This window comes from Lepisosteus platostomus, chromosome 21 (assembly GCF_059453375.1).
Source record: "Lepisosteus platostomus isolate fLepPlt1 chromosome 21, fLepPlt1.hap1, whole genome shotgun sequence".
NCBI lineage: Eukaryota > Metazoa > Chordata > Actinopteri > Semionotiformes > Lepisosteidae > Lepisosteus > Lepisosteus platostomus.
Genome location: NC_142631.1, coordinates 3758247 through 3770367, shown reverse-complemented (window position 1 = coordinate 3770367; position 12121 = coordinate 3758247). Strand labels below are relative to the sequence as shown.

The 12121-nt window shown below is 45.5% G+C and overlaps 1 protein-coding gene across 4 annotated transcripts in view; it reads left to right on the top strand.

Moving 5' to 3' along the window:
- The window catches only part of LOC148643916 (SH2 domain-containing protein 3C-like), an 80913-nt gene that overhangs the window by 39182 nt on the left and 29610 nt on the right, over positions 1-12121 (top strand). Inside the window, exon 1 of one of the 4 annotated variants that reach the window (XM_088615437.1) lies at positions 220-349. The exons of the other annotated variants lie outside the window; for them this stretch is intronic. Within the exon in view, the coding sequence (XP_088471563.1) occupies positions 269-349 (81 nt within the window). The 5' untranslated portion in view covers positions 220-268. Of the gene's footprint in view, positions 1-219; positions 350-12121 lie in introns of those variants that run through there. 4 annotated transcript variants of the gene reach the window in all.

Sequence of the window (12121 nt, the reverse complement as noted above, 5' to 3'; positions counted from 1 at the left end):
AGTGGGGGGAATCAAAGATCTCAGCTGTGATGACAGCAGAGGCACGAGCAGTGGCAGCAGCAGCAGCAGCAGGAGCAGCCCGTTGCCTTCGCCGGCCGTCGGAAGGGATGTGCAGGGGATTTTAAGCCGCGAAAGAGGACCAGAGGTGGATTATTCGGGGAGGACGCTAGCTCTGAACGCCTCCCCCCCCCCCCCCTCCCCCGAGACCCTACCCCCCACCCCCCACCCCACCTCGCGCACCCGAAGAGAACCCCCCCCACCGGGAACCATGACGGAGAGGTGCAGCCTGTGGAGTGCCATCTCCGCAGCTGCCTGCTGCTTCTACCGGGGATCGTTCATGCAGGTGCAGGTAAGAGGAGCACCGCTCGGGGCCAGCTCGGGCTGGCCCGCCCGAGAGAGGCTGTGGGGTCGATGGGGGGGGGGGGGGGAGTGGGCCATTTGCTGTGGACAACCGTGCACAGACCCGGGCTGGAATCTCGCAGCCCTACTTGTAGACGGCCACTCAAACTCACTGAAACCGCGCCACCCACCTTCTCCGTGGCACGGAGAAGTTGGATGTCGCCCACACACATGCGTCTGCCTTACCTAGCAATGCATTCCTCCGTGCAGCGAGCGTTTGGCATCTGCACGTCACGCGAACGGCGCCCGGTGCCCCAACTTGTGGGCGCCCTACGTTGGGGGGCCATTCTGGTTAGTTTCCTGCTGCTTTCAGGTTTGTCTGTCACTGGTGCCAGGGTAACCCACCCGGAGTTTTGCAGAGGAGCTAGGGCTTGTTCGCTTGGCTCGCGGTGTATTGCTCCCGATTGCTCGGGCGGGAGGGGAAAAGAGGATACAGGGAGCGCGCGGCTTTTGTGTCGAGTGCTCTGCCCTGCTTTTGAATGAAATCACGGCACAGCAGTCCCGTTGGCAGCAGCCAAGCCCCGAGCTGGAAGGGTGAACCGCTGCTAATTTGATCCGGGCGTATCAACACAACTTAAGCTTCTCATTGTTCTGGAAAATATCAGTTAGTAAGCACCACAAAACAGGGCAGTTCGATGCCCTGTGGGACTGGGAAATGTATATCTGCGTGTTGCAGTGACATACAGTGTAGTGGTGTCAGTGCAATTCCAAAGTCCTTGATGAATGGGGTTCATCTTCCATTTGTGCTCGAGTTCTTGCAGGCTTGTTTCTTCTTTGGCCAGAAATCACAGTTGAGTGAGAACAAAATCATCCCTCTTGATGTTTAATGGAGCTGCTGTTCTGCGGCTCCAGGTTCGCTCCCACAGTGTCGAAAGCGTGGCAGACACTCTCTGACAGGTGTTGACAGTGATGAGAGAGCCGAAACTCCACCCGGTCGTGGGAAATGGGCTTGGGAAAGGGAGAGGTGACGGGACCCCGGGTAACACGTCATCCCATGGGAAATCTGGGACGGCTGACTATACCCGCTTGGAATTCGTCTGCCTGCACCTGTCAGGTCTTCTATCAGCTCCTCTCCCACCTGAGATACCAATAGCTGGTCTGCGCAGATGGTCCGTGGCGTTTAAATTTGCGCCAGATGTTATCAATGATGATTATCCGTCCAGTCAGGGACAGCGAGAGCAGCAGATGACCACAAAAAAATGCATTACTGCCGCCCGAATCTAAAAGATTCAAGGCTGTGTAGTCAGCCTTTAAAGGGTGGTAAGATCGTGCGGAAAAATATTTTAAAACCAGTGGAGGAATCTCCTGGATCCAGTTTGCAATGTTTGTTTGTGTCTATAAATCGGCTCATTTGCTGTTGTTGGCCTCATCCAGGCAGAACACTGGACTCATTAAAAAGTGAAGCTAGAAAAATCAGCTTCTCTCTCAGGAGACTTCGGCAAGACTAAACCGTGTTCTGGCTTCGCTCTCTTTTAATGAAAAAGAAAAAAGCTGACTCTGTCATACATGTCCCGTTGTGGGGTATTATAGTGCTATCTTTCAGTAAATGAGACAAGGTGTCAGTTTAACCTGCTATAAAAAACTGAGGTTCTGTTTTGTTGTTGAATATTTACTTGCACAAACCCAGTTACTATTCCTCTCCGTCTAATAAGGAAAAGTAACAGAAATGTACATCAGACAGGGCAGAGTGCAGATTCATCTTTAAAGTGGAACAATAGTTCTTTACTCTGGTCTTGTATTTTCGGTAGAGCATGGACTTTATTAACAAGCCTTAAAGAGGGGATTAGTTCTTACTTCCAATACTAGCTGCAAATAAATAACCCAGTTTCTGAGAGCTTTCTTGCATCCAATTCATGGAAACCCATCCTCTGTTATGTCGAGAGTCTGAAATTCTGGTTCAATCCATCAAGTTTGATTGGGGGTATCCAGGAAATGATCATTCTTTCTTGGTTGCCAAGGAGGTGATTCCTGGGCTCCTGCAACCTGTAACTGGCAAAGGCTCTCACTCTGTGTGCAGGTTGAGCAATTGGAGGCAGAGGTCATGGGTTCATGTTTGGGACCTGTCAGTCACTAGCTGTGAAAGGGTTTCCCCAGAAGGTGATACATTATTGAACTGGTGCTGCTAGAGCAAGGGTGGGATGAGTCTGCTTGTATTTGGGGAGATTGCCACCTCTTCAACTTCCCAGGTGCCTGCAGGCTTGTGGTGACATCACTGCGCAATGTGGTCGTCATCCAATTGGCAGCTAACCCTCCTGTAGATCACTGCAGAGCTCGAAGCATGTCCAGAGTTGAATACCTCTGATAGGAGGACAGGACAGAACAGTCTGTTTGCCCAATTGCATTATCCCTGTGTGGAACCGGCAGTCTTCACCTTGACATGGGACATGAAGCCACGCTAGGCGATTCCAAACTAGATGGGGATGTACTGTGCAAAAATGAAATCATGCAAAAGAAGAGGTGATGAATCTCCTTTATGAATTTAATTTGGGGGCAGCTTTTAGGTATGGCAACACTGGTGATCCCTTGTTCAAACTAGTCCAGCAACAAAAGATCGTGGGTTTGTGGGGTTGTGTCCACTCATTAAAATGTGTGAGCATGAGAGGGAATGTATGGATCCAGTTGTCTTTCTCTCCTTCACCCCTCTCTGTCTTTTTTCCCTGACTGATTCATTGACAGAATGGCCTGGCAATAAGAGTACTGACAGCGATGGATAACTTATCTCTGTGCCTCAACAGACTCCTATGTGCCTGGACAAAACTGTACATATATCTCACTGCCTCCTGTCAATATATGTCCTTCCGTTTATTAGTTTATACATTCATCTTTCTGTCTCCTAAGCCAGGGCTTTCTATAGCTCATATAAGAGATGAGATGACATTCACAAGCAAGCAACCAGGAAGTATCCCTTCAGTGTTAAATGGATTGAACTGCTGCTATAAATTTGAAAGAATCAGCATGATTGAATTAGATAGTTGATTATATAGCTAATATTAATCAGCCTCCTAATATACAATGTTCTCTGAATCTTAAATGCAGTACGTAAATATTTGTGCGCATACATTTAACGATCGTGTTCACAAACTTCTGCATGGTACGATGCATAAGCAAACTGCACCGAGAATTTTACACTTGTCGCAGCTGTTAGATTTCTGAGTAGTTTAGTCGGTTTGCGTATCAGCCTTGACTCTTTGCTCTCTGTCAATAAAGATCTACTACTGTGCTTTGCTACATTTATTTCTGTGTTTCTGTTGCGAGGCCTGATGCTCGGGGCTTTTTAACACATTTCACTCGATTCCCATCTGTCCATTTTCTGTTTCCCTGTTACTGTGCATCCATTCTAATTCATCTGTGTGTCTGCCGGTTTCTATAACCCTCAAAGATTCTGTGCATCCTCTGTAGCGATCATTGTCTGTGATAGATAGGATGAAGGCCTTGGTCTCTGGCGCGTTCCTTTTTTCCCTCAATCAATCCATCACTCTGCATGCTGATCTATCTACCTGCGACGATAGCTGGAGATAACTTGCACAGATGTAAAAGAAAATCTTTTTGTCACAAAGGCCTTTGCTAACAGCAATGTGTCAATAATTCTAATGCAATCAAGCATACATTAGCACATGACTTTAGGTCATATCAAATGTATTGACACCCATATTTATTCATGCTTTTTAGTCAACATTGATTAATTATGGAGAGCTATACATTTATGTAGTGGGACTAGTACTTAAAACCAGCCCATCTCATTACTGAAATAATTCTGAGACTTTTAAAGGTAAACAAAACCTGTCTTTTGCTGTTACTGTACTAGTACTGTAGGTAAGCATTTAAGCAACTTTTACAGGAAAAGAAGTCCTGTATCCTTTAAAATACTATCTCCTGCACCCAAATCTAATCAGGTTTGTCCAAGTCTGATTATTCATACCAGATGGTTTTAGTGAAGCACTATTGAAATGGTTGTTGGCCAAGGGTATAGTGGAATATTGGTAATGTTATACCTTTGTGTCGAAGAAGAGTTTAGAAATTGTCTAAGAAAACTCTTCACTCAAGTTAGGTGTGGTCAAGCAGAGTCCTTTATTCATGTACATGGGGAGGATATAATCATGCAGATCTGTGAGCAACCTCTCATACAGATCTGTGAGTAACCTCTCCACCGAGATGATAAATGCAATGAGTTTTATACAGCAAATTCACACAGGAAAGCTCATTTAAGTTTCCGTATAAGGAGTTGTTTTTCCTCTCGACAAACATTTCTTTGTAATTGACCACGTTCTTCTTGAGAAGCAGTTTTACCTTGTATACAGACAAAAGGAAGTATATATATATAAAAGTATGAAATTCTGCGGCATTCTAGACATTCTGTGGTTGTAGCATTAATATAAAAAAAGTCAAATAATATACTTGCAATTGTTCTTTCATACTGTTGCTGGGTAAAAGGCATTTTTCAAAGCCAACTAGTCACTATCGTATACACTTTAAAAAAGGTAAATGCTAAAATTCTTCCTCATTTGTTAGTGGCTCTGATTCCAGTCATTTCTGCAGGTCTTCATGCTCAGCACAGGCAAGGATATAGATAATCCATTTATTCTACTGCGTGTTAAAGATCAGTTTCCCGCAGGTATTACATTTGTCGGTGGTTAGGTACAGGATGGTCTGTCCGCACTAGAATGGTTGCATATTACATGCATCTGCATTCCAGAACTTTAGGAATCACTATCCGCTGTTGTGAAAACATTGAGAAAAACTGGACCTTTCCCATATTGTAGTATTGTATTCTCGCAACTGAAAGACGAAGCAAAGTCTTGTAAGTGCAAGTCGATTACATTCAAACATTTGCGCTGCGCTTTCACAGAAAGGGACTAACTCCTTAATCTGCCCTAAATTATTAATTAGTAATTAAACTTACCTTTATTTTAATTGGCCCTGTTAGACATTTTCACATTTTGGTACAATCTTCTATCCTAATCCCAGTTCTGTCGGCGATTTTTAATTCCTGCTGAGCTCTTTATTAATTAGGCTTATCGCACATTTAATTAAACGCTTTGCTTCTTAAAAACGTTTTCAACTCTTAAATAGGTGAGATGGTTAGACATCAGCATTAACCGTGCACCAGACTCTAGATTTCAGAATTCCTCTGCTGTAGGTCTATAGATTCAAGGAGGAATTTAACACATGGGTCTGTACAATACTAAGAATGATATTCTGAACATTTGACGGTGTCAGTCCCACTTGTGTCTGCACATCGTTAAGCTGACATTTATTAAGAAAGCTAAGGGAAATCAAGATTTCTTGGAAATATATTTTTCATGAACAATATGTATTTTTAAAGCCGAGATCTGACTGCAGATAAAGCCGACCAATTACACAATTAGTTCAATTACTTTATCAGTACATTTAATTTAACAAGAGTTAAAGTTAAATTAGACGAAAACCAGGAGGCACAGAGGTATTTTCTGAGCAGGTCTGGGACACGTGCTATACTAAATAAAATCAATCGGTAAAAAAAAAATTATTACAGTAGCTCAAAACAGTTTGAAGTTGAACCGCAATCTAATTCCTTTTCAAAGCGGCGATCGGGAAATGCGGCGTTACTGTTTCCAGTGAATGCTGTTCTGCAGTCCCTTTGTTCAGATGACTTGTTCCCCTGCCTGTGCAAGTAAATTAGTACGTATTAAAAAAAAAAAAGCGGACACGGGAATTGGAGAGGAGAGGGCAGAGCCAGGCTGGGAAAGTCTGAAAGCAAGAGAGAAGCCAAGTATAATCCTCTCCTAATGCGACCATTGTCGACCAGGGGGCAAACCTATTCATTCAAGAGAGCCAGACCAGCTAGCTCAGCGCTTGCCGACCCTCCCAGGGAATGGGGTCACATTCGTGCCCTTCAGCTGCTGCCGCCGAGCCTCTGAAAAGCCTGCACGACTTTCTCTTTTTCTGTCACGACCCACGGGCAGCGCCTGTCCGATAGCCGCTCTGCAGGCGGCGGAAACGGCCCATCGCCGGGCCAGCGGAGCTCCGCGCCCTGGGGGAAAGGCGGAGGAGGGCGGCGGCCGCTCGCCCTGCACACGGGCCGGGAGTGGAACCGCCGCTGGCCGCTACGGCGGACATAGTATGGCGCCTCGCTCTAAGTTTAAGGAGCGTCCGTTCACACCTTGCCTGTCCAGTTTGAGACGCGTGTCTTCCCATTTTCAAGCAGACCTTGAAAACGGGCTCTCCGGACTTCCACCAATCGGCCATCCGCAATGTGAGCGCTGACCACTGGCTGAGTTCTCACCTAGACCGCGCTGTCACCTAGACCTGCTACCTGTTATCTGTTGAAAGTGTTATTGTGTTTCCATCCGTGCAATCCAATTGTATTATTCTCCATCCAAAAAGGAAAAAAAAAACGACTCGTGTAGGCAACGTAAATTTGTTTAGCAACGGAAAGGTGGAAGGCGTCTCCGCCTCGGGGAAAGAACAAGAGCAGCCCCACTTGCTTTTCGACTCGAGGGGAGACTTTTATTCTCAAGAAACCCTACACCATTTTAGCGAAGAGCCGCTATCTTTCAAGCCGTGCCCCAGAGCTGTATTCCCCACTCATCTCTCAGCAGTGCTGCCTTTGATACAGGATAGGAAATAATGATGCCCCTGTTTTTCCACTGGGCCTTTTGAGTCTCACGGAGGTTGATGTTCTTTATTTCTTTCATTTTTGACACCCCCCACTCCCTTTACCGTGTCATTGAGGAGCATTGTTCCGAAGAGGCTTATCAGTTTCGTCTTATCCCGGTCGGAGGAGGAGGGGGTGGCGAAAGCTTTTGTGTACGGACACAGCTCCGGTTCCCGGTGGGGAGGCATGCTGCAACTCTGCGTCTATGGCCGTGTGGGGGGAATAAGGAGCTTTGACTTGCAAATTCTCAGTGTTTCCTGGATTTGCAGGACCGTTCGGAAAGTTTCCAAATCCCAACTGCAGGGAGGGTGGAGCAGAACTCCGTTCCCCTTCCTGTTTCACTCTGTGCATCCACGAATCTCTCCAAATATCAGGACAACCTTTGCTGTTGAGGGAAGTCCTATTTGTTGTGCACGTATTAGGGTACATCATTGGGTCGCTACCCCCTATCTGAGCCCTGAGGTATGTTATAAAAGTGGAGGGGAGTGATGTTTTGAGAGACGTATTCGCTGTATTGATTGGGGCTTTCCAGAGATTTGTTTCCACAGTTTTATTAGAAATCTCATATAATACTCCAAACATCTGGCCCATATTTGCTAGAAGACAGAGTTTTTTCCTTATTATGAAGGCACTCTGATCCCAAAAATGGCAAGTTCTTCGTGGACAGCTTTGTCTTCTGCGCTGTGACTGGGGTATAATCTTCTGTCCTCTGCTACAACACGAAGCGGGCAGGCGCTGTCCGCAAGGGACAAATCGCACCGTTATTGACAGCCTTCTTATCCCCATGGCAGGTGGGTATTGTCTCTGCCGCTGTAGGATTGTAGCCTAATCCACTCTGAGAGGTTTTCCTCCCATTATGTTCCCACTTCACTCCCGATCAGGGGTCAAGAGGTCTCAGCAGGGCTGTTTCGGCGTCCTGTCCGGCGGTGGGGGCCGTCACATGTCCCAAGATCACCCCCCTGCCCGGCGGAGAGATCTGTGCTCCAGGCAGGGGACAGAAACTGCAGAAAACAGGGCAAAGGGAATTAGGAAATTTCTTTCTCTTTAATTCGTAGATTTTTCGGGACAGATTTCTTTCTGAAGTGTGATTCAGTGAAGGCTTTTTTTTTTAACCCGGGAATCTGGTCGTGATACGCCGATACGATTTTTTTTTTGTGCATGGTTTACGGTCCCTGTGGCTTGTCATTCGTGCGCTGTCGGCTTGATAAAAGGACTATACGGCATCCTTGGAAGTCGCATTATGCTAGGCTGCGTTTTATCAGAGAGCAACACAGTCCACAGCTCAGTACAATGGGACTCTTTCCCCGGGGAGTTGCTGCTGTGCCCTCAATATTTCATTGAAGACAACCAAACAATATTGCAAATACCGCCGGCGATTAGCCTAAGTATTTGACAAGCGGCTGTGTGGAAGCTTCCAACGCATTTTGTGTTGTTGTTGTTTTTTTTTCCCCGTTCACGGCCTTTGTAGCGTTTTACACGTTGGCGGAGAGCCTAGCGCTCACCTGCCCCCTTTAGAGTCTGGTGTGACTGTAGCACCACAAACAGCTGCGAGATGCATTTTTTTTTTCTCCTCGATGTCGAAACTCATTACAGCGGCCCCGGTCCTCCGGGGCGCGCTGGAGACTAGTGTGAATTGTTGCTGTGACAGGAAAGACGGAACATGCAGAAAAAGCTGTGTTTGCACAGTAGCGGGTTCCCACCTGATGTAAGAACAGTAATGGCGGCCGAGACACTGACAGCACCTCTCTGCTGAGCATGTATAAAAACACAGTCCCTCGGACACCAGGGGTGATGGCTAAGAACAAGTCATTCAGACCTGCAGGTGCTGAGGACTTTATTATTTTTCATTTTGGAGTTTTCACATTTAATTTTTCTTAGATATTCCTCAAGTACACCAAGGGGTGCTCTGTTCAAACGGTGTGATCCGTTAGTAAGGCCTAGAATATTCTAGAATATACTAGAATCTAGAATATTCTGTACAGTGTCATTACAATACATATGTGGTGGCTCTCGAATCGTCCCAAAGAGGTGAAATCGGGCACGTCCTCGGGTTTTAAAGAATGTACTGCTCTCACAGGCTAAAACAACTCAACTTTTGCGTTTTTTTGACCAGAGACTACAAAGAGGTTCAAATCCAGCCCCTCAAAGATATTCGCTTTGTCAGCCCAGTGGGCATCTTCAGATGCAAACTACCAGGACACAACTACTGGGGAATTATAAGGGAATGAAAATTGACAAGCTATTTATTTTCACACAAAGAGGTGTGGGAGCACTGACATACAGTAAATACTCAGATGACTTCACTACTAGCAATCAAGAGAGCTTGATTATTATAACCATAATTCCTGTGCATGGCAATATATAGCACTTTTCTTCTTCAAGATTCCCAAAGTGCTTTATACTATATATCATATCCATATGCTGCTGGTGAGTGTATCAGTGTAGAAGTGTGTTCCCACCTTCTGCACAGGCCAGATTGTGCAAGACCAAGGAAGAAGATTTACTGAGGACACCAGGGTTAACAGACCTATTACAATCAGTGCCATGGGATCTTTAATGACCAAGTAGTCAGGGACCTTAGTTTAACATCTCATACAAAGGACCTCCTACAGCAGTGTCCCCAGACATCATAGTGGAGCATTGATTGGTTTGGATAGCGCCACCAACAGGTCCACCAGCACCAACTTAATGCAGCATCCTGATTTTCAGTAGGTCTACTATCCCATCCAATCACTGACCATGCACAACCTAGCTTTAGCTTGTGAGATTTGCCAGTATCAGGCTCCAAGATAGCAACACTACTGTCAATTGGATGAATGGATGTCCTTCAGTGCTGCCCATTCAGGTTTCCTCCCTGCAATGGGGAGTCAGTGCACGACCCCATGTGTTTACAGTAGTATGAAATCTATGACCAGGCAGGACACTGGACAATAACAATAATAACTTTTCATAGCTAGATTGCTAAATCTCACGGATGGTGGGATATGTATAACTGAGACACATTGTTAGTATTTAGTAACATTGTATGTGTAACATTCTGTAAAACAGCAACATGAGCAAAGAACTTTCCTTTGGAAGGAATAGCTCATGGGCAAATGTGAAAAAATAACCACTGAAACTATCTGGATTAAGTTGTTCTCATCTGTCCCACTCCTGAGACATTTAAGAATTGCGTAGCTCAGATACAGCAAGCTATTTTATTATGGAAAACCAGACTTTTTTGACGTGTTGAGATGTAGTCAGCTTCTTCCTGCAAAGAGAGTTTGCTTCCTGCACAGAAATGCAGAAGAGCTCAATTTCAACAATCACGTCCACTGTACAGCGCAGGCGTTACAGTGCAGTAGTTCAAACCAATTCATCACACACACATTAGGAGACCCAAGTCAATATAACAGATTTGCCATGGTGCTGCTGAGTCTTCTCTCTTGCAGAGGCAGGTGCAGAGAGGAAAGCAGTGCAACAGCTCTCCGAAGGGTTAATGCTGGTGTTATCACTATCCCGCTCCCCTCCTGTCAGACTCCATTGCTTTTTATTAGCATCTTGGCTGGCACAGCGCAGAGCCTTTGCATGAATGAAAGTGACATTTCAGGCCCATGAAAGCATCTGCCTGAGCAGCCAATGAGGGCTTCACAGGGAGATGGGGAAAATGACATCATTTCTAGCCAATGGGAGCCTGCTACAGAGCCTGCAGCCACTGTGACAATAAGACTGAGAGGAGTGGACGTGGGGGGAGTGAGTGTGTGTGTGTAAACCCTGGCTGATATTTTCTCTAAAGTGCAAAGGATAGATAGGGACAGATCTAAGACATAGACATCAAAGGCATATCTAAAAAAAGGCAGCCATAATTTCTGGCCAATCAAACAGATCCAAGGCTTGCTCATCGCCTCTCATAATCTGAGGGAGCCTGGAGGTATCTGTGTGCAATTTCTGCCCAATGTGTATTGTGGTTCTAAATGAGGCAGATGCCTCTAATCGTGCCTGCTTTCTCTAAAATATGGCTTTGTTATTTAGAATGCCGAGTGGTTAAATGAAAATAAAGCTATTTCCACCAGCTTTTACGTTGTGAATGTCTTTTGCAGGCGTTTTCAGGCCGTGAAACCAGATGCGCGATGGGCTTTGGCGTGTTGAAACTTTGTGTAAAATTCTGAGAAGGACTGACGCCGAAGTGTGGTTCAAACGAGAGCCTGCAGTAACACCTTCAATAAATAAGCAGGGCTTGTGTTTGTATCCCCTTTCTGAAATGCATTTCTAGAGTAGCTCCTGGAAACCAGTTTTAATGTACTCTGTATATTATAGAAACAGTTTATTAGCAAGCATAGGATTTCTAGAAAATATAGAAGAGTGGAATGTTACAGCCTGAATATATACACTAGCAAGATGCTTGTTTCATCTCCTTTTGAAATGTCCTGGTTCATCCAGAATGATTTGGATCACGTATGCAATATTTTCTAGTCACCCACGTAGGGGCGGGTTCTGTTGGATGCGATAGTTTGGGCATACAGGCTATAATGTTAGTTCAGAAGTCTTAAATGGCATTTAAATTGAGCTGTATTGGTTTCTGGGTCTATTACTGATAGCCCAGGTCTTATTTCTCGAAAATACTTCCCAGAACCTTCCCAGGACTGACTTTCCTGATAGCAGGTATGAAATAAGACAGGGCTATGCATCGGGTCACTTTGATTCATCCATCTTCAAAATATACCAATCTGTCGGTCTGTTTTATTGATCTGCCCTATCTGTTGCATGCCTGTATCTTGTTCGGTGCGTCAGCTGGAGCGAGCGATTCAAGGAAGATGGGCAGAGACTGTCAGCACAAAAGCATCCTCAGAGACACGGCCGGATTGCTCCAGCGCTGGAAAGATGGTATAAAAAAAGGCGAACTTTTTATCAACGGCTGCCGCAGGTGTAGACACAAATATGAAGGAAGGAAATGATGGATGTTTCATGTGCTGGTTACCATGGGAACACAGTGAATCCTTCAACATAAAAGTGCCCTTAGAAATATGTACCGATTCTTCTGTTACAATAACAGGAAGGCCTTCACTGGTTCTTAACCAGTGCCAGGTTTTCATCTCACTAGGATCAAGG